Genomic DNA, 22,891 nt, shown 5'->3' with positions numbered 1-22,891 from the left:
TTTGTATTATCCATGCCACTACCTTTTTTTTGTCACCTTGAAAGAACATTTTGATCAAGTTTAGGCATCACATTCAATAAATGGTATGCATATTTGTGGGGGGCGGGGAATACATCTCATTAACAGGCTGAAATGTTGATATAGGTCACAGACCAAAACTTGTTAATTCCATGTATATAACCACTGACTTGCATGAATTTTAATATGGTGATGTTAGTAGCACTGAGATCTCTTATATCATTATATAGCACTATCTAATTATTATCAAAAAATTTATTCACTGACCCCAAACATCTCCCACTTTCTCCAGGGGGAGAAATCTAGACCCAATGGCTCAATCATGTCCCTAGGAACAGAAGCTAAGACGGAGGTTCCAGGTTTATTCTTTACCTGGCCGGCTGGCCCCATACAATGAGTATTGCATTTATCACCACTAAATCTGTAGATATTTAAATCCAGAGACTGAAGCCATGAACAAACAAGACAGAACTTTTTACAAACCTGAAAAACGTCTCAAGCTTGATGAAAAATCTTAAATTTTTAAAACACATGCATGTAGGTTAGGGAAGAGTATCCCAATACCACTACAAAAAGTGGTCATAGATGATTTTGTGGTGTTTTAGCAGATTTTATTCCAAGTTTATATTATTTTTTTTATTAAAAACTTACATAGCTGTAGTTCTTTTCATCTTCTTGGGTCTTTAGTAATCACAAGTTTTCAGTTTGAACTTCCTTGCTGGTCCTAACCAATGTGAATATCATCTTTCCTCTCTTGAAGCTCATTTATTAGCTGAAGACTGCATCAGCAGTTGGCAGATCTCACTACCTATTATACCACAACTCCAGAGGTCAGTTACCCACTTAGCACTTGCTTCTTCATGGTGGCTCCGCCCCCCCCCCCCCCCCCCCCGATTCTGCAGTGGGATCTATCTCTAGAGCAGGGCTGCGTGTTCCCTGCTGGTTCCCTGCCCCCTGCAAACTTGAGAGCTAAGAACGAGACCAGGACAATGGCTAATGTGGATTTTATGCTTTCACACACACACACAAGTTCAAACTGGCATAAATTCTGGGTGCTTCAGAAAGGACAAAACAGGTTTTGATTTTTAATTTAGAATGACGGGGGAACACATATGGATAGCTCTTTTACCCACTCCTGTGTTCCCTTTTAAAACCATCTTATATCACATACTGCAACAAAAAAAGACGCAACAAAATGTATACTTTACATATATACAAAAATCAACTGTAGTGGGGAATGGTATACAGAATCAAAGGTATTACAAGAAGGTTCAGTTTATGTTCATACATTTTTCTATCTGCTACAGACTTAAAGATGGGTTTCAGATATTAAATTAATATCCTTTATTTGGATACTCACATCTTGCATACGTCTACTACTGGTAACTCAAAGCTACTTACAGCATTATTCTTTTATCGTTCTATCTCACAACAACATTGTGAGGTGGATTAGGCAGAAACACTGACTGGCCCAAGTTTCTTGCTGCGTACTGTGACAGCAGATCTACAGGGTGAGCTCTTTCACACAACCTAGTACCTGATAGTTTCAACCGAAGTTGCTGGGAAGGCAGACGGTACTTTCCACAAACCAGATATTCTCCCACTGAGCCACACTCTCTCCCGATTTCAATCTCGATCTCCCGAATCAGATATTTTCTGATTCCCATTTCCCTAAATCTGCCACAAACGGCACTCAGCGTACGATCGCCTCTCTTTCCTCGGTGATTCTTTGTAGAGGGAGGCGCCATCCTTTGCATTTTGCTGCTTTCTGACTCGGCCCCGCCTCCGGAAGGGCGGAACGGCAGCGGCTGGCCTGCCGGGGAGGAGAGCTCGCTATGGCGGAGACCGAAGGAGACCCTGAGGCGGACTTGGATGCCTTCCTGGACAAGTTCCGGGGGCCCGAGCGCTACGAGGGGGCCCTCAGCCCGGAGAACTGGGAGAAGGTGGGTTTCGTGCGGGAGAGACGAAACTTGTGGGGGCCACTGTGGTTCACCATAACTGAGGCCCACGGGAGCCCCTCCTGCCACAGCCTCAGAGGTGAGGCGAGCTGCGACTTGGGAAGTGCTGGCGGGGGCAGTGTGGACCAGAAAGGTGCCAAGGCAGATCGGGGTGGCCAGCAAGGATGGAGGAGAAGATCAGCTGCGACAGTCCTTAATGAGGACTAGTGCAGCGTGGAATGGAAGAGTTGTTGGCTAGTTGGGTAGCAGGAAGTTCCAAGTTCCCATGTGATCTTTGCCATGAAAACATTCGGCAACTTTAGACTTTCCCTCAGCCCACTCCCCCCGCCTTGTAATGTTAATAGTGATCTATCTTATAAAGTTGTGTTGCTGAGAATATGGATGTAAAGAACTTTTCAAATGCTAAACGTTATGAATACAGATTTTGAGCCAGAGCTCAGCCCTGAAACCTGCTTGATATTCAAAACATATGAAGAAACGACCAAAGTGGCAGGGTCTCAGAAATGTTTGTATTGTTTTTTGCCGTCTCATATACATTAAAGAATAGAAACCAGCCTATCTTCTGGCCATGATTGAGGCTTTCTGACACACTTCATATTGCAAATTGAGCCATGGTTACTGCCCACATATTTATTATTTCCAGCAAGCATCTTTGAAAGGAAGTAAAGGTAAGTGGATGGAAAGAATTATCTAGTTGGGTAAAGAGTACTCAGACTCATGTGAGTCCTAGAGAGTACAGATAGTGTACACAAGACTGCACCTCTTTTCGTTTCAGATGGAATAAACAGGGGTGTCAAACATGTGGATCAGGCCCCCATGCAACTGGCTGTCATCTGCTTCCTTCTGCATCTCAGCTTGCTTTGTCAGGGTTGGTCAATCGCTCAGGAGCTACAGAGCAAAGCTTCTATTTTCTCCATTGAATAAGAAGATTTATACCCCGCCCTCCACTCCAAATCTCAGAGCAGCTCACAATCTCCTTTATCTTCCTCCCCCACAACAGACACCCTGTGAGGTGGGTTGGGCTGAAAGGACTCTCACAGCAGCTGCCCTTTCAAGGACAACCTCTGCCAGAGCTATGACTGACCCAAGGATATTACAGCAGGTGCAAATGAGGGAATGGGGACTCAAACCCGGTTCTTCCAGATAAGAGTCTGCACACTTAACCACTACACCAAATTGGCTGAGGCTCCTCCCTTGGGGAGGAGAGGGGGAGGGATAATTTGCTTACATAAGAACATAAGAGAAGGTATGTTGGATCAGGCCAATGGCCCATCCAGTCCAACACTCTGTGTTGCACAGTGGCCCAAAATGTTTTATTTATATATATATATATATATATATATATATATATATATATATATATATATATATATATATATATATATATATATATATATATATATATATATATATATATACACACACACACACACACACACATATATATACACACTGTGGCTAATAGCCACTGATGGACCTCTGCTCCATATTTTTATCTAACCCCCTCTTGAAACTGTCTATGCTTTTAGCCGCCACCACCTCCTGTGGCAGTGAATTCCACATGTTAATCACCCTTTGGGTGAAGAAGTACTTCCTTTTATCCGTTTTAACCTGACTGCTCAGCAATTTCATAGAATGCCCACGAGTTCTTGTATTGTGAGAAAGGGAGAAAAGTACTTCTTTCTCTACTTTCTCCATCCCATGCATTATCTTGTAAACCTCTATCATGTCACCCCGCAGTCGACGTTTCTCCAAGCTAAAGAGCCCCAAGCGTTTTAACCTTTCTTCATAGGGAAAGTGTTCCAAGCCTGTAATCATTCTAGTTGCCCTTTTCTGCACTTTTTCCAATGCTATAATATCCTTTTTGAGGTGCGGTGACCAGAATTGCACACAGTATTCCAAATGAGACCACACCATCGATTTATACAGGGGCATTATGATACTGGCTGGTTTGTTCTCTATTCCCTTCCTAATAATTCCCAGCATGGCGTTGGCCTTTTTTATTGCAATCGCACGCTGTCTTGACATTTTCAGTGAGTTATCTACCACGACCCCAAGATCTGTCTCTTGGTCAGTCTCTGCCAGTTCACACCCCATCAACTTGTATTTGTAGCTGGGATTCTTGGCCCCAATGTGCATTACTTTGCACTTGGCCACATTGAACCTCATCTGCCACGTTGACGCCCACTCACCCAGCCTCAACAGATCCCTTTGGAGTGCCTCACAATCCTCACCACCCTGAACAATTTAGTGTCATCTGCAAACTTGGCCACTTCACTGCTCACTCCCAACTCCAAATCATTTATGAACAAGTTAAAGAGCATGGGACCCAGTACCGAGCCCTGCAGCACCCCACTGCTTACCGTCCTCCACTGCGAAGACTGCCCATTTATACTCACTCTCTGCTTCCTATTAATTAGCCAGTTTTTGATACACAAGAGGACCTGTCCTTTTACTCCATGACTCTCGAGCTTTCTAAGGAGCCTTTGATGAGGAACTTTATCAAAAGCTTTCTGGAAGTCAAGGTAAACAACATCTGTTGGGTCTCCTTTGTCCACATGTTTGTTCACTTCCTCAAAGAAATGCAACAGGTTAGTGAGGCAAGATCATCCCTTACAGAACCCATGCTGAGTCTTCCTCAATAACCCGTGTTCATCAATGTGCCTACTTATTCTGTCGATAATTCTAGCAACTTTCCCAGTATTGAAGTCAGACTGACTGGCCTGTAATTTCCCGGATCTCCTCTGGAACCCTTTTTAAAGATGGGGATGACATTTGCTACCTTCTATTCCTCAGGAACGGAGATTTCAATGAAAGATTACATATTTTTGTCAGGACATCCACGAGTTCAACTTTGAGTTCTTTCAGAACTCTCGGATGTATGCCATCCGGACCTGGTGACTTATTAGTTTTTAATTCGTCTATCAGTTGTAGGACCTCCTCTCTTGTCACCTCAGTCTGACTCAGGTCTTTCAACAACCCTTCCAAAATTAGTGGTTCTGGAGCGGGAAAAAACTTCTCGTCTTCCACAGTGAAGATGGAGGCAAAAAATGCATTCAGCTTCTCAGCCTACCCTATCCTCCTTCAGTAATCCTTTTACCCCTTGGTCATCCAAGGGCCCCACTGCCTCCCTGGCTGGTTTCCTGCTTCTAATATATTTGAAGAAATTTTTATTGTTGGTCTTTATGTTTTTTGCAATATGCTCGTCATAGTCCCTTTTTGCCTGCCTGATCACAGTCTTGCATTTGTTTTGCCACAGCCTGTGTTCCCTTTTATAAATCTCACTTGGACTAGCTTTCCACCGCTTAAATGAGTCCTTCTTACCTTTTACAGCTTCCATTACTTTGTTTGTTAACCATGCAGGCCTTTTCTTATGCCTGTTTGTGCCTTTCCTAACTTGTGGTATATATTTTATCTGAGCTTCTAGGATTGTAATTTTAAATAGCCTCCAAGCTTCCCCAAGGGTTTTGATTGTATTTACCTTTCCTTTCAGTTTCCTCTTCCCATGCCTCCTCATCTCAGAGAATTTACCCCTTTTAAAGTTAAACGTGGTTGTGCCAGTCTTTTGGGGCAACTCTCTATTTATACAAATAGTGAAATCAATAACGTTATGGTCACTGCTCCCAAGCGGTGCAATCACTTTTACATCTCTCACCAAGTCTTGGGCATTACTTAGGACCAAATCCAGGATTGCCCCACCCTTGGTAGGTTCGGAGACCATCTGCTCCATAGCACAGTCATTGAGAGCATCAAGAAATTCAATCTCTTTCTCTCGACCAGAACACATATTGACCCAATCAATCTGCGGGTAGTTAAAATCACCCATTACAACACAGTTTTTACGTTTAGCCGCTATCTTTAATCCTTCCATCATATTATAATCGTCCTCTATCTTTTGATTTGGTGGGCGATAACAAACTCCCATAGTTAAATTTCCTTTTGGGCCCTCTATTTCAACCCAAAGCATTTCTAGAAGGGAATCTAATTATCTGACCTCAGTCTTACTGGACCGTATACCCTCTCTGACATACAGAGCCACCCCACCTCCAACCCTTCCCTCCCTGTCCTTTCCCCCAAGATTTAGTTTAAAAACTGCTCTGCCACCTTTTTGATTTTAAGCGCCAGCAGCCTGGTTCCATCTGGGGACAAGTGAAGACCGTCTCTTTTGTACAGCTCCCTCTTGTTCCAGAAAGCATCCCAGTGTCTAACAAACTTAAACTCTTCCTCCTTACACCATCGTCTCATCCACACATTGAGACTTCTAATTTGTGCCTGTCTCTCCTGCCCTGCATGTGGAACAGGTAGCACTTCTGAGAAGGCTACCTTGGAGGTCCTGGCCTTAAGTCTCCCGCCTAGCAGCCTAAATTTTTCCTCTAGGACCTCACGACTGCATTTCCCCACATCATTAGTGCCAACATGCACCACGACCACAGGCTCCTCCCCAGCACTGTCTATCAGCCTATCTACTACACGCGTAATGTCCGCTACCTTCGCACCAGGCAGGCAAGTCACCATACGGTCAGTACGTGGTTTTGCCACCCAGCTGTCTACTTGCCTAAGGATCGAATCACCAGCTACCAAGACCCCTCCTCTCTCCCCGCCCAGGGATGGTTCCTTGGCGCGAATGGATACCTGCTCACCAACTGAAGAAGAGGTCCCTTCTGAGGGTGCATTCCCCTTATCCTCAGCACGGTGCCCTGTTTCTTCTCGACCCTCATGCTCCCTGGCAGCAAAGGGACTGCCACGTTCAGAGCGGGCCTCATATAGTACGCCCCCGAGAGTCTTCCCCGAGTGCCTAACTGACTGCCTCTGCTTCTCCAGGTCAGTCACCTCAGCCTCAAGGGTACGAACTCGTTCCCTGAGGACCAGGAGCTCCTTGCATCAAGCACACACCCAAGACTTCTGTCCTGTGGGCAGATAGTCATACCTGTGACACTCAGTGCAAAACACTGGAAAGCCCCCACTCCCCTGCTGGCATTCTACCTTCATGATAGCTTTTTTCAAAAATATATGGTCCCCTTTAAATCCTGTTTATGGGGCTCCCCTTCTGGTAGGTCAACTTACCTTATTGGGAGCACAAGAAAATTAGGGATCTGGGTTCTTGGTCCTTACAGAGCCCCTACGCTAAGAGCCACAGGCCAAGAGCCCTTTAGCTCTGGCAAGGCGCAGCTTAACAATGCAAAGAGGGTGGGGAATACAGCCACTCCTAATCAATCAACACCAATCACTTTCAATCACCTTCACCTTCAGCCCACTCAACCAAACAAACAGCAGTTCTCCAGCAACAACAACACAGAATTTTCAGCAGTCACCAAACTCAGAAATTCTCAGCAACTTCCCCAGCTGTCTCAGCTTATCTCAGACTTGCTCTGCTCTCTCTCAGACCTCTCTGAAGTGCTTTGCCAGGTTCTCAGTCACACAACAGAACTACTGATCCAAGCCTCTCTTCCTTCTGTTGGTTAAGGCTCCTGCCCCTCCTGGTCCCCTGGGGAAAGAAGGAAAGAGCCAGAGCTTCCTTTGGCCAGTTCCCTGGATCGCACAGGAGAGAAACAAAGAGAGCACCTTTAAGACCAGCGAGTACTAATGTTTTAAGCATGTTTTATTTTCAGGGGTTTTTAAATCTTTAATTGTGTTTATGCCCTTTCTAAAGTTTATATCTCTGTTACCTAGCATTACATGTTATGACACATGTGGCCCGGCCCCACAAGGTCCCATTTATGTAAGATCTGGCCCTCATAACAAATGAGTTCGACACCCCTGGTCTACAGTATCTGCCACCTCCTGTTTTTTGAATGTTGACTTGGATCAGAAATCCTACTTCCCGTATAACTGGAGTTGAAAGAAATGGGAATTTGTTTGCTATTTTGTGCATTTGGATTACTCAAATGTCCATGTGAAGGTTGCTCCTGATGTCACATTTTTATTAAATTTTTATTAAATATTTATATGTTGAGGTGGAACAATGAGTAAAAATGTCAGTAAAATCTTCACTATGACAAAGGCTTGTCCTTGTCGCCATTTTTTATCTAACTATGTTTTAGGATGTGAGTTGGAAACAGCCCTAAAATTATCTTGATGTCTACCTTGAGGAGGAGATGGTTTGCCTGCTTTCTGGGGGAAAGTGACTAGAACAGCAAGACTGTTTGATTCCTCCTGCCTTGGCAGTATTACAGATTAAGCTTGTGCATGTGCATGAACGAAGACAGGCAAGAGGGGATAGAGTCACTTGATAGAATTACATAACGGGATGGGGTAGGAACTGTGTTAACATAGAAGTGGTATGCTTTGAATATGCATTTTTTTGTTCTGAGGTTTTGTGTGATAAAGAGGAATAACAGTCCTACAGTTAGTTGCCTTGACAGTCAGAGATTCCAGAGTAAAGACTTTAGAAAGAACCGAGGGTAAATTAAATGTGTAGCAAAGAAAAAAAAAACATACTCTTTTGAATCATTCAAATGAGGGGCATATTGTGTAAAAGTGCATTTTGAATTCTCTCCCTTCCTCTGTTAACTTGAGCTGCCTACATTTGACAGATGTCATTACGTTTGAAGGCTTTTTGAACAAAGATTGTGGTGGTGTTGTTATTAGTTTACTTTTTTCCCCCCTGTTGGCAGGAATTTGAGAAGATTCCAATGTTCATGAAGACAGCCCCTTCTGAAATAGATCCTAAGCAGAATCCTGACCTGGCATGCCTTCAGTCTATCATTTTTGATGAAGAGCAAACTCTTGAAGGTATCTTGTATAGTTTTGCTTGCATAATGAAAATGTAATCAATGGTGAAGTAGAATTCATAGTGTTCTTCAGTACTTCCTCCAAAAATCCAAACATATTCTAATTTAACTGTTATGGGTAACTTGGCATCCTCATTTTGGTAATCACTTGCTTTTACAAGTGTTAAAGTTGATGGGCAGAAGAACCTTCTAGTGATTGCCTTTCTGAAGGCTGATGTTTCTCTCTCTTTCTCTTTTTGGCCAGAGCAAGCAAAGTCCTATAAGAATGAGGGCAATGATTACTTCAAGGAAAAGGATTATAAGAAGGCCGTGATATCATATACAGAAGGACTAAACAAGAAATCTAGTGACCAAGAATTGAATGCAGTGCTTCATACTAACAGAGCTGCAGCCCAGTTTTATTTGGGTAATGTACTGTATTAAATGTTGTCCTCATGTGTAGCATAAGAAATCAAAGTTCCACTCGCTATGTGTTTTAGTGATCATAAACTTATTTTGAAATGCTCGTAAAACAAGCAAGAGCTGCCAAGGACCTGCTAAGTATCCATATCTGAAGAGATAAATTTTAAAAAGGTGTACAAACAATTTGTCAAGGGTAATCAAGAGAACCAATCAGATTGCTGTCTGTAAAGTGGGATGGATAGGGGTAAGAAATCCAGTGGAATTATTCACTGAATTGCTTTATGTTATTTACTAAACATATATCTTAGTTTTTTAAAAAAAATTGAGTGCACATTTTAAAAATTTATTTAAAATTTCAGAAATCCAAAATACACAGAAAAAACAGAACGTTGAACTTATATTTTGTCAGGAGCTATTGTACTCTCCAGACAGTGGTCCAAGAGCCAGAAGCCTGTTATAATGTAAACAACTGTTCAGGCTCCATAATAAAACAGTAATATCTATCAGTAAAGGCTTACAAGCCATGTAGTATATGTGCTGAAGCACAGTATTGCATACAAAATGTGTGTTTGGATACAAAACAAGAAAGACATTCATGTTAAGTGTGGGCTTTTTCTTCCAATTCGAAATCATTTTTCTTACAGTTGAAATAATGAGCATAGCTATTATCATATATGTATTAAAATTCAGGAGGGCCCAGGAGGCCCAATAGAGTTGACCTCTTGGCCACCATTTATCCATCCTTGTAATAAAATCATTCCCCCTGTTACAGCAGTTTGGAAATCCCATGTACAGAAAATGGAGGAAAGATTATGCCAGAAAGGGATTTCTTGGAGTCTCCAAAGATATGGGTGAAAATTGTGGTTTAAAACAAATGATGCAAACCCCTAAATGTTTGTACAGACTGCACACGTGTGCTGTCCTTATGCTGCCTGCAAATATAGCTGGAAGTACAAAGCCATAGTTGGCAGAGTCAAGCTAAAGACTTTCTTTCATTCAGCCTGAGGCCCAAAACGAGGGGAATGAAACAGTTGTGAAAAGTGCACTGCTCCCTAAGAGGACTCTTTTCCCTCCCTAAGAAAACTCTTTTCCCTCCCTAAGAGGACTCTTTTCCGACATATTTTAAAGATATTTTGAGGAAATTTCATTGGCTGAGGTTAAATGAATTTAGCTTGCTGACAGATGAGAACTTCCTGCCAGGTAGCAACTATATTCTGAGCTTCTGGGTCCTCTTGCTTGCCTTTCCATGTAGTCAATATGAAGAAGGAGAGTTCATCAGGCAGCAACCAGTCCTTTCAGCTTAAAAGACTAGCTGGGGGGATGGAATTTGCCTTAAACACACACATAGAGCTGCCTTATAATGAATCAGACCATTGATCTATCAAAGTCAATATTGTCTACTCAAAACTGGCAGCAGCTCTCCGGGGTCTCACATCAGCTGGTCCTTACAACTGATTATTCCAAGGACTGGATCTGTCACCTATATGCCAAGCAGAAGCTCTACCACTGAGCTACAGTCCCTTCCTCATTATAACTGTGAAGTATAACTTCCTTAGACTCCTGCTTCAGTTCCCCTCCTCCCAGTTAAATAGAATGTACATTCAAATGCATATTCCAGTTGGATGTTCTTCTGGTGACTCCTTGCTTTCAGTTGTATGCTCATGCAAATGAGTATAGTGAAAGTGATGGAATGTCACAAACAGGATGCAGATTTTGATGGACACTCTGATGCAAACTGGCAACATTTTCATGTACCTACACTTACGGTCTGTGATCAGATATTTACTAGTATGTTCCAAGAGCCAGAATTCAATCTTATATATGCAGGGAGAGATTTTTTTGAGTAGATAATATAGATAGCTAAAATAAGGGAACTTTGTTGATCAGTTTTAAAGGGATAAATAACTTTAGTATGGTTTATTGTTGATGAAGTGGAATGAACTGCTACAGCAGTCCGGAAAGAAGCCAGATGACACACTGAAACATCTGCAACATATCAAAGATAGCTTAAAAATAAAAAATTACAAAATATTGCAAGTTGTTTTAGTAATGTAGAAGTTACAGGTAGTTTGGTGAATCCCATATCATGCTTGTTGTTTTAGCTTTTTCTTGCCTTTTTCAGTTGAATAACTGTTGTCATGAATTTGTTTCCTCCCTGTCTAGTGGTGGAATCATAGAATTGGAAGGGACCTCCAGAGTCATCTAGTCCAGCTTCATGCACAATGCAGGAACTTCACAAATACCTCCTCCCCAATCCCCAGTGACCCCTGCTCCATGCCCAGAAGATGGAAAAAACCTCCAGGATCCTTTGCCAAACTGGCTTGGAGAAAAATTGCTGATTGACCCCAAAGCATTTCTCTAGGCGTGTAAGAAAGGGCCACAAGAATTAAGCACTGATGCTTAATTCTTCCTGCCCTCCTTCTCATGATCTGTCTAATTCACAGAATCAGCATTGCTGTCAGATGGCCAGCTAGCCTCTGTTTAAAAACCTCCAAGGAAAGACAGCCCACCATCTTCCAAGGAACTTGCCTGTTCCACTGAGGAGCTGCTCTGTTAGTTCTTCCTAATGTTTAGCCAGAAACTCTTTTGATTTAATTTCAACACGTTGGTTCTGATTCGACCTCTGGGGCAACAGAAAATAATTCTGCACTATCTTCTAAAATAAATGACCACCCTTCAAGTCCTTGAAGATGGTGATCATATCACCTCTCTGTCATCTCCTCTCCAAGCTAAACATACCCAGCTACTTCAGCCTTTCCTCATATGGCTTGGTCTCCAGACCTCTCACCATCTTTGTTGCCTTCCTCTGGATACATTCCGACTCCCCATCTAGCAGTAGTGTAGTCTGATTGTACTTAGGAAATAATCTTACCCTGGTATAGGTAGAATTTTTAAAAAATACAATGAAATGAACCATGTTTTTTTGTTGTGTTTTGTTTAGGCAACTGTCGCTCAGCTCTTGATGATGCTATTGCAGCAAGAAAGCTCAGACCCAGCCACCTCAAAGCAATAATAAGAGGTGAGACAGTCTGCAAGGTCCAATGGTGACAAGTGGTAAATGGTGACCTCTAGCTACAGAAATCAGAGCCAGTGTGTTGTAGTGGTTAAGAGGGGCAGACTCTAATCTGGATAACTGGGTTTGACTGCCCACTCCTGGATGACCTTGGGTCAATCACAGTTTTCTCAGAACTCTCTCAGCCCTACCTACCTCACAAGGTACCTGTTGTAGGAAGAGAGGGTGAAGGTAAGCTGCTTTGAGACTCCTTAGGGTAGAGAAAAGCAGAGTTAAAAACCAACTCTGCTGCACTTCTTAGTGCTGCTTATACCAGTGATAGCACAAAATGTTGTTTACTTTGTTTAACAGTGCAAAAATGGTGAGTGGGAAGCTTGACAAAAGAATTCAAGATTTTATGAAATATTCTGTACTCTGTAATCCGCTATAAAGACCCACACCCCTCTCAGACTGCGGCAAAGCAGAGCTGTTTTAGGTGGTTCAAAAACTTACAAAAATACTGGAGTGTTCAAAACCCACACACGTTAACCTTTTTTAGGACTGTCACCAGCCTTGTTTTACCCACTATTGGAAGTCCAAGTCAAACTTCCAGCTTACTGGATCTAGACCAGAATATCTTAGCCATGAGACTTGCAGCCAAGAGTTCCCAAATTATAACAGGATAGCATTTCCTTTCAGAGGCAATTAGGTTTAATGGTCTACTGTGGCAGACAAGACAACAAAAGAAACAATAACTGAACAATAATTACAATTTTACTTAATGAGGCAAGCAATTTAGAGTTAGACTAATGAGCCAGAAAATAATAATATAGTATAGTATAACTAGCTAAACATAGTTTCAGCAAAAAGTTTCCAAAACAAGATTACCAATCATCAGCAGGCTCAAAGTCCAAAATCCAAAGAGACCATCAGCTGCATAGGTCTCCTTCAGGAAGGCCTTTCCCATGAAGTGAAGATTTAAAAGCCCAGACTGACACTTCCTCCTGGCCCAGTAAGCACACACCCAGGGCTTTTGTTGTAGAAGAAGCCCAGCAGGAACTCCTTTGCATATTAGGCCACACCCCCTGATACCAAGCTAGCCAGAGCTGCATTCTGCACACATCTTTCTCAGCTGGCCCGGTATAGTTAAAAATGGGCATCCAGGAAGAACTAATCAGTGACTAGCCTACAATTACTAAACAAGGCTGATTTTTTTGTGGGAAAGATAAGAATCTTTTCAAGGTCAAAATGAACTCTCACATACAGGTGTCAGCATATCAGCACTTCAAACTTAACATGCCTTAAGAACACTGCTAAAGAAAGCAGGTTTTAGCAAGCAGACCCAAAAGCTTGAACCCTTGTCAGACCCATAAAACCCCCCAAAATAAACCATTTGAAAAGCTGTATTCATTACATCCACCTTGAGTCCAAATGAAGAAGGCAGGCTATAGATAAGTGAACAAAATATATAATACAAGAGTAGTGCCTGCTTTTGGTGAACAGAAAGCAGAGAAAGCTGAAACATGGGAACCTGGCACATATGTTACTTAAAGTAGACCAGTGACAAAAGCAAGTTGTCCATTCTGTCTTCGTGATTGTTCTCCCATTTCCTGCTAATGAACTTAGATCCTGAAAATATTGATCAGTATAAATAATCTGACTGTGTTTGCTTACTTAATAAACCTAATTAAACTCATTGGATATAAGAAAATGGAATAATTTTACCTAATTCGCTTCCTCACTACAGTTCTCCTTTATTCAACATGCGTGAGTGGGGGTCTTTGTTTGTTTGTTTGGCCTTGCAAGTCCCTGCAGCCTGGCATAGCTTTTTCAGCTGTCTAAATCAGGGGTGTCAAACTCATTTGTTATGCGGGCCGGATCTGACAAATGGAACCTTGTTGAGGCAGACCTTGTTGGGCTTGGCCACGTGTGTACCTATTTACGATTAGGTAGCAGAAATATAAACTTTATAAAGGACACAATTAAACAATTTTTAAAAAAACTTAAAACATGCTCAAAACATTAGCACTCATTGGTTTTAAAGGTGCTTTCTTTATATTTCTCCCATGGGATCCAGGAAACTGGGCAAATGAATCTCTGGCTCTTTCCTTCTTTCCCCAGGGGACCAGAAGGGGCAGGAGCCTTAGCAATAGAAGGAAGAGAGGTTTGGTTCAGTAGCTCTGCTGTGCGATTGAGAGACGCGCCATACAAAAGTGGCAACACAGTCTACAGCAGAAAACAACAACTATGTACAAAACACACCATAACACCATATATACAAAGTAATTTGTCTTGTCTATATTAGTTTCCAGTAATACCAAATACACAGTATATCAAAAAGTTTCACAAAAGGAAAGGATCCACAGTATTTCAATGTCGAGAGAATGTCCAGTCCTTCTCCCTTGTTCAATCCTGTGTGGTATCCAAATTCCTTACAAATCCTGGCTCCAAAGGTGATGTTCCCTTTACTTGCCTGTCAGCTTGGATCACGTTTTGCATACAATGCTTCCTCGAAGAGCCAATCTGCTCAATTTTCCTTTTTGACGTCAACTAAGACTACTTGATCAAATTTCCAGTAGGCACTAGCTCAAGAATTACTTTATATATATATTTATGATGTGTTTTGTACACAGTTGTTGTTGTTTTCTGTGCCATTGAGGGAGCCTGGCAAAGCAAGCTCTGCCTCCCCCCCCCTTCCTTCCCAAGGGAGGAGCCTCAGCCAATGGAGAAAACAGAGGCTTTGCTCTGGGGCTCCTGTGTAATTGAGCAAGCCTCGCAAAGCAAGCTGTTAGGCAGAAGGAAGCAAGAGAGAGGGAGAAGGAAGCAGATGACAGCCCGTTGCTTGGGGGCCTGATAGGCTCCATGTTTGACACCCTTGATCTAAATAGGTTAGGCAATGGAGGCAGGGCAGGGATCATCTACTTCCCTCACTGGAAAGGTGACAGCTGTGTTGTATCTTGCTGATAAGTGTACATGTTATGCCGTGTGCTAAATGTTTTTAACCTGCTACTTTTTCCAGGAGCTGTGTGCCATTTGGAACTCAAGCATTTTTCTGAAGCCATAACATGGTGTGAGGAGGGACTGAGAATAGATCCCAAAGAAAAGAAACTCCTAGAAACAAGAGCTAAAGCTGACCGACTAAAGGTTAGAAGGAGGGACCCCACTATAGGTACTGTATATATTTTTATTGTAAATTATTTGCACCCCTTTCTCAGCAGTACTTTTGAGGCCAGAACTGGGGCGGAGGTGGGGTCATTGACTTTTCACAGTTACAATGTAGCTTTGCCTGTCTTGCAGCATACTAAAGAGAGAGATTTGAGAAAAGCAAGATTGCAGGAGAAGAAGGAACAGGCTCAGAAAGATGCTGTATTCAGAGCTATCAAGGTAGCTTTATTTTATTTTTTAAAATTACCATTTGAAATTGATGCCCCTTCAATGCATGGAAATGTATTTTAGGTCTTTGTTTAAAGCATGTGTATGTGTTTTCCTCCCTTTCATTCTTCTGATGTAGGAGCGCAATATCAAATTGTTGCCAGTATCTTCTGAGGATGAAAATGTAATATCAGCAAGTCTGGCTGAGATGTCTTTAGATGGATTTAGCTCACAGAGTGCTACTGGTTCCAAGGTCTGTCTAGATGAAAATGGCAGCCTTTCCTGGCCAGTGTTGTTCTTGTATCCTGAGCATGGGCAAAGTGATTTAGTCTCTGCTTTTCATGAGGAATCCAGGTTTGTTTGTTTGTTTGTTTTTAAAGGTGATTTCATGCCTGGACATCATCACCGCAGTACCTAATAATGTTTTGTCTTCTCAGAACTGCTTGTGGATGCTGAGGCTGTAATGGGAAATAACTGCCTCTGTGTGGCTCAAAAGAGTGACCACTTTTTGCTGAGAGGGATAGCTCACCCTTAGACTGCCGGATTGCCTTGACGGAGAACTGTTTAATTGTTATGTTTGATTGAATTATTTTATAATCTTAACTGTATTTTTAATTGCTTAAATGTTTTATTGTTTTTATGTACATTGCCTTGTGGACCCTGATCAGGTGGAAAGACGACATAAAAATGTTTTAAATAAATATTTCCATCCTAGTTTCCCTTATAGCAGCTGGAGGGGAGGTGAAACTAAGGCTTCTGTTCCTCTGGTGTGGAATTTTGCCCCCTAGTTTAACATCTGACCCAGTATACATAATATCCCCATGGAGAATTGGACTTTGTGATGCATAGGCCAGTATGAAGCTTTGGGTTTTGCTAGTTATTTTACAAGATGGCATGGGTTGATGAGTGGGGATAGTACTGTAGTACAGCACAGAACAAGGAAATATGATAGTGGAATGTGTATGAGAGGTGGGCCAGGATATGTTAATTAGGACCTAAACATTATCTGAGCATTTTGTCCTGGGGAGCTGAAGGGTGTTCTAGTAGTTCAGTATGTGTTTACATGGTGTGATTCTCATCCACAATAGTGACTGAGGGCAGTGCAGTAGGAAAGCTGCTTTGCCAGGCTTGCTCAATTGTTCAGGAACCGCAGAGCAAAACCTCTATTTTCTCCATTGGTTGAGGCTCCTCCACCTCCTGGTCCCCTGGGAAGGGAGGGAAAGAGCCAGAGCTTCCTTTGCCCAGTTCCCTGGATCCATGGGAGAAATACAAAGATAGCTCCTTTAAGACCAACAAATGCCAACGTTTTAAGCATGTTTTAATGGGTTTTTTTAATCTTTAATTGTGTTTGTGTCCTTTAAAAAGTTTATATCTCTGCTACCTAATCTTAAATAGGTACCCACATGGCCTGGCCTGACAAGGTCTCATTTATGTCAGATCCAGCCCTCATGACAAATGGGTTTGACACCCCTTTGCTAAAGGATTAACATAATACTAATGGTGGGTTAGGATGTGACTGTAGAAGAGTAACATAATGTGTCATCTATTTCAGATTTATTGACCATTTAATGGTCATGTTTGAAGAGCTACCTCCATGGGATACAGAAAGAAAATATTATCCTAGTGAATTAGAGGTAGGAAACTGTACCTATTTGAATTGGCATTTATCTGTCTGATGTTTGAAAATAAATGGTTTAGAAAGTACCCTTAGTTTCTTATTTACAAGACATTTTCAGTTTAGTCTATCATGGAGCTTGGAGTTATTTTGTTTGTTAAAAATACGAGTTTAACTTCAGCCTTGTCATGTGTGCCCCTTTCATTGCTCACCTTCTCTTTTGCTTAGGTAGATCAAGCCTTAGGAAAGGATGTGTCCTAAATTCTCTGTTTATTCTGTGCCAAGCATATTAATGGCACTTGATTTTATGAGCTTTTATGATGAGGGCTGCAAGGGCAGTTTCATGGCATGGGTAACTGCCACATTTAGTCAACTGCTAAGGTTTTGTTTGGAAACTGCCACTTTATTTCCACTATCAAAAATATCAGCTTTGAAAGGAACTACCATGGAGAGCATTCCAGGAATGTTTCTGGTGTTTTAAAGTGATACAACTTTAATAATAGCACTTGGTAGACTCCTTGTAGAATTGGTTTGGGTCTTTTAAAAAATAATTCCAAGGCTTTAGATGTCATTCATTAAAATGGGAAGAAGCAAATAATTGTTAAAAACATTTCATATTAGAACATTACCTATTCGTACACAAGAGGCATGCCTCAAAGAAAGGAGTTCACTACCTATTCTCTAGTGATGCTGATTGGCAAGGCTGGTGGCCTGGGTGGCATTGCTTTTCTCAAGCTTGGTAGATTGAAGTTTGCTTTATCAGAAAAAAAAATGTTCTTTTTCAGTTCAGCTAACCTAGCCACAGTAATCCATGCTATAGTGCCTTGAAGGCCCAGCTATTGTGATGTGTTATACATGGAGCATCAGTTTGAAAACTTCCATTGGTTCAGCATGCAGGAGTCCTTTTGCAAACAGGCTAGCTTCTGAGATCCTGTGTTCCCAGAAATGGTTACACATTTTGGGATTGGTTACATACATGTTTCAGGCATCAGTTAGGGATGCTGGATGTAACATTTCAAGCCCTTCAAATCTTAGGGCCAACATACCTGGAGAATTGTCTCTCCCTATATGAATCCATACCACAGCTCTGTGCTTCTGGACACCTGCTCTCTGACACTTCTCCCACCATGCCATTATTGGCTACTGTTTGTGTGTGAACCTTCTCAGTAGTAGCCTTTGGGAAATGGAATAGCCTCTTAGAGCAAATAAGGAAGGTTCCTAGTCTGCTTCTAGATAGCCTTTAAAACTGAACTGTTTAAGCAGGGCTCTTTTTCTAGCAGGAGCTCCTCTGCATATTAGGCCACTCCCCCCTGATGTAGCCAATCCTCCAAGAGCTTGGAGGGCTCTTAGTACAGGCCTACTGTAAGCTCCAGGAGGCTTGGCTACATCAGAGGAGCTCCTGCTAGAAAAAGAGCCCTGTGTTAAGAGAGATTTCAGGGCCTCCTGAGAAATGTACGTAATGGACATCTGTGGAGGCAAAAGATGGTTCTTGGGGACTTAGTTATAGTCATGAAAAATTTATGTTGCTTGTTTTTATACTTGTTTGGTCTTACTGTTACACTGTTGCATTATTGTTTTCACTTATGTAATCATGTACCTGGTTCCCACTTTAGTTTGGGAGGAAAGTAGAGTATAAAGATTTTAATGAACTACTGTAAGCAGTGGCATTTCAACAGAATTCTGTCATGTGTCATACTTCCTGTTCAACACAGATAATTCTTTTAACAAAGCTAAGTTTGGAAAATCCGTTAAACATTTGTTCCAGTTATCTTGGGGGCTGTCCATCTATCAAGAAGAGTATGTGACAGTAGGTCAAAACTCAAATTACCACAGCAATTCCCAAACCATCACTGTGCTGCTGGTTTAGTACCAGATCCCCCAAACCAACTAAAATAAACACTGACAAACTAATTCTGTTAACTAGTCATAGCCAAGAATCCTTCACATTTCAAGCAAGGATGCAAATGTCCCACTGCTTGACCTGGATGAAAATCTCAACAAGTTGTAAAGTGTGTTGGTGATGCTTAGTAATCTCCTCCCCGCCCCCCACTACTTTGTGTAGCTTTATTATGAGGATGAAGAAAGAGAAGAGATATACCAGATATGCACCCAGTCCACATTGCTGCAAGCATTGCAACACCAAAGGTGAGTTGCTGAGCTGGGAGCTGCATGTCAGTCATTGATCAACAAAATGAGAAGTGTGCAGGATGAAAGGAGCTGAGTTCATAGGCTCCTCAGTCAGAGGGCTGTTTTAGCTAAGGAGAATCTCTCATTTGGGTTCAGCAGGTTTTGCTGGTAATAAGTACATCATGGGGAATATAGTAGTCCTTTTATACATGAAAATTACAATAACATTCAGGACCAGCACACCTGCTAGATGACCTTAGGCCATCACCTAGGGCGGTAGCCCTCAGGTGTGCTGAATCGGGTGCCCCACTCATGGGGGTGGGGCGGTAGCTTCTGCAGCGGGGCACAACTGGTGGCTTTTGAAAAACAGGGCAGAGCTCCCTTCCTGCCCACTCACCAGCCTCGCTGTCACTGGCCATGCTGAGTGCAGGCACACACTTCCTCTTTCCTTGGTGGCTGTGCTGCAAAGGGGCCAGCAGGTGTGGGGAAGGTAGTTGGAGAAAAGAAGAAGTGGCATGGAGTGCCAAGCAGGCAAGCAAGCGTACTGTACCTGGCTCCCAGCCACAGCCTCCAGTGCTGAGTGAACAGCTGTGATTCACCCAGCCATCCCTCTTGGCTATTTATAGCCCCTGCCCACCTTCCTTGATGACCCTCAGGCAGAGGGGGCAGGGCCAAAGGAGCCTTCCGACCAATCACGGCTAGGATGCGGGAGTTCTTGAGGTAGCTGGGGGTGAAAGAGGGTGACAGCTCACAGGCAGTCAGCTGACTGGCAGCTGGAGAACAAGCCCTGCTCACAGCCAGCCTGGGGCATCTTTGTTTTTTTAATCCCCTTCCTGGTTCTTTCATGTGTATCAATTGTCCCTGTCACTTTCCTTGCTTGTCTGTGGCTTGGCCAGTGACATTCCAGTCCCAAGCAGACTGCGACTTCACTATCCCCATCTTTCCAGTATGCTAAAGGAAACAAAAGAATTACTTTACAACCAGGGAAGGGGGAATGGGAGTCACAAAAAAGAGAATTGGTTCCTTGCAACTCCCTCTCCGTTTGGGAGCGGGAGAAATATTTATTTTGAAATGGCAGAGGAGAAATTTTGGGCGTGTGTTCATGTGCAACCATGCACATTATGTATTGGACTAGAAAAATGAAATGCAGAGAATGTTCTTTCACGTTCGCCTCTTTGTTATGCAGGCTCAAGTTTACGAGTAGTTGGTGTTGTGTAAGTCAAGAGGGACAGAAAAGTCACTCCCTTTTGCTTGCCCACATTAGAAAGCACTCCAAAAGCAAGCAAAACAGCAGCTTCTTGCAGTGCAAGGGGGGAGAGGGATGAGGACTCTATTTCAGTCCTGGGAATGGTCTGTGATTTCCCCTCCTCCATGACTGCCTGCACAGCATGCAAAGGAAGACATGTTTTGCAAGATTTGGGGGTGCGGGGGAGGGGTGTCCAGCAACAGGGCTGTGGGTTTTTTGAACATTTTATAACAGTTAAGAAAGACTAAGGTGCTCTCCTCACTCTATTTTTTTCTCTTTACTCCTGAGTTTTACTTCAAACAGAGCACCAGCCTGCCTTTGCCCATGGGGCGGGGGGGAAGGGCATGGCCTGGCGGGTGGAGTGGCGGGGTAGGAAGTCAGGGGTGGGGGGGCTGTCAGTGTAGTGTGAGGCCAGTGGGGAGTGGGGCCTTGCCTAATGCACCAGAAATCCTGGCAGCAGCGCTGATAACATTGTAAACATTTAAAAAATGTAAATTAATCCATCTTAATCTGTCTCATGGTGGGGCCAGCTCTAGACTGGCAGTTACCTAACAGCATGGCCTTCATATTGGCAAGCTGCTTGCATTTTTTGTTGCAAATCAGATAATAAAGCTAAAGAAAAGGAAACTTGTGCAGTGTGCCTATTTCATCTTCAGGATTCTATGTACCAGGGCACTCATCCTCCTGCTGAGGTAGCTTATTAATGGGAACATTCAGATAAAGTTGTTTTTGTCCTAAGATTAAAAAGCAGGCAGCAGATCTGACATAAGATGCAACAGTTTCTTCCATTAAAAAAATTCTTCCATTAATAAAAAAAGCAAATACTCTACAATCGGTGTCTAACACGATATTATTGAAAGGCTATCTCAAAATGAAGATTTGGATGAATAGAGAAGATTGTCACTGTTCTCTCTCTCTCTTTTTGCAGATACTTTGTGAAAGCTGGGACTCCTATATTTTTGGTTTTGGTAAAATGTGCTCCTTTCTCTAAAAACTACTTTAGGGGGAAGAAAGTTCACTGGCTTAAGTGAGCAAATACGAACTTTTTAAAAAAGAACACGAACAGCACATACTGTGACAAGCATCCTAGCTTTCTAAACTGGGAACATCTTGTACATGTGTGCTTTACTTTTCTACCTTCACAGTGACAATTGACTAGAACGTGTCCTGCCAGTCCCATAGGAAGGAATGTGAAAGACTGCTAACAGAGCTGCAGAACTGGAACTGGCATTTATTACATTTCTGCATTTTACAATATAATAGTACTAACCTGACTTTCAAACTAAGAATCTGGTTCTATTTCTGCTAATTTAATAATGTCCTACCTACGGACCAACCACAGGTGTTGATTGGCAATTCTGTAGCTGTATTTGTTTGTGCGTGTGTGTCAAGTTGCAGCTGATTTATGGCGATCCCGGCGGAGGGCTTTCAAGGCAAGTGAGAAGCAGAAGTGGTTTGCCATTGCTTTCATCGGCAGAGTCTTCCTTGGTGCAGACCCTGCTTAGCGTCCAAGATCTGACATCATGCCACCTTCTCTCCCAGCCGCTTGTACCACTAGTTAAATATATTTGAGAGAACATCTGCCATACTTTTGTCCAGTCATACAAGGAGCTAACAGTTCTGTAATAGGAAAGTCTAAAATGTTTGGAGACCCTTGTTTACAGCCTCCTCCGCTGTTACTGTCCAGCAGTTTCATACAGATCAAATTTGTGGCACATCTGTGGCTCTTGAGCAAAGGTATGTGGCACTCACTGTTGAGAGCTATTGAAAATAAATACTTCTTTAAAGATGAGATCCAATATATTAAACATATTTAAAACATGCTTTCAGAAAGAAATCGATTTCTTATATGTACTTATTAAGTGGTCCCTCATTCTAATAACATACTTTATCTGCAAGTAATAATAATTAGTAAGGTCCCATGTAAAGTGATGGAGGAGTGATACTCATTCTGTGGATTATGGAGAGCACTTTTTGTTTGGGAGATATTTGAAAGGTTCTCCCATGTCCTGATCAGTAAGTTTTAACAAATTGGTCATTTTTACTGCCTTGAAATTATTTTTTGTAGCACAGTGCAGAGTTATACAGCTTTGATATGGGGTTCCTTGATTTGTCCTGCTGGGAAGGGGGGCACACACTAGAAACAATCTGGGATGACCAGTCATTTATTTGATAGGGCAGCTTTGACCTGTAAATTGTGTAGCAGAGGGAATGGGAGAGACATTTTACTACGCCAGCTAGCTGTATCCTGAGTAGTTAAGATCTGTAGTAAAGTTAATCCAGTACAGGGTTTATCCTGTTAAAAACGTGATTTTTTTTAACTAGGCCAGATTACAGGGGTGTCACATACACTCCAGTGTGTTCCTTAAACTTAGAACATTTTACTTACACCTAGAACATTTTTCCTTAACTGAAACTGTGCATTTTTCC

The 22,891-nt window shown here is 42.4% G+C and overlaps 1 protein-coding gene across 2 annotated transcripts; it reads left to right on the top strand.

Annotated features, from left to right (window-relative positions):
* The first annotated feature begins 1,778 nt into the window (after window positions 1–1,778).
* TTC4 (tetratricopeptide repeat domain 4) lies at window positions 1,779–22,284 on the top strand. Of its 2 annotated transcripts, XM_060231870.1 has the most exons (10): window positions 1,779–1,961; window positions 8,591–8,708; window positions 8,952–9,113; window positions 12,051–12,128; window positions 15,121–15,245; window positions 15,399–15,485; window positions 15,613–15,827; window positions 17,026–17,107; window positions 19,151–19,233; window positions 21,390–22,284. In XM_060231870.1, exons 1-10 carry the CDS (start codon window positions 1,854–1,856, stop codon window positions 21,490–21,492), a joined length of 1,161 nt encoding a protein of 386 aa, XP_060087853.1. In that variant the 5' UTR covers window positions 1,779–1,853; the 3' UTR covers window positions 21,493–22,284. The 2 variants fall into 2 exon arrangements, with proteins under 2 accessions (XP_060087853.1, XP_060087854.1); XM_060231871.1 differs by lacking the exon at window positions 19,151–19,233 and having other exon boundaries at window positions 1,815–1,961.
* Window positions 22,285–22,891: the final 607 nt, after the last annotated feature.

This window comes from Heteronotia binoei, chromosome 2, assembly GCF_032191835.1.
Source record: "Heteronotia binoei isolate CCM8104 ecotype False Entrance Well chromosome 2, APGP_CSIRO_Hbin_v1, whole genome shotgun sequence".
Lineage (NCBI taxonomy): Eukaryota > Metazoa > Chordata > Lepidosauria > Squamata > Gekkonidae > Heteronotia > Heteronotia binoei.
Note: the sequence above shows the minus strand (reverse complement) of the source record. Positions and strands in the feature narration are given on the sequence as shown.

Bases quoted from the DNA above. Each gene is read 5' to 3' on its own strand.
- TTC4 (XM_060231870.1), top strand. From the start codon at position 1,854: ATGGCGGAGACCGAAGGAGACCCTGAGGCGGACTTGGATGCCTTCCTG. The intron at 9,114-12,050 runs GTAATGTACTGT...TGTTTTGTTTAG, and splicing joins TGCAGCCCAGTTTTATTTGG to GCAACTGTCGCTCAGCTCTT. The intron at 15,828-17,025 runs GTTTGTTTGTTT...CATCTATTTCAG, and splicing joins GCTTTTCATGAGGAATCCAG to ATTTATTGACCATTTAATGG.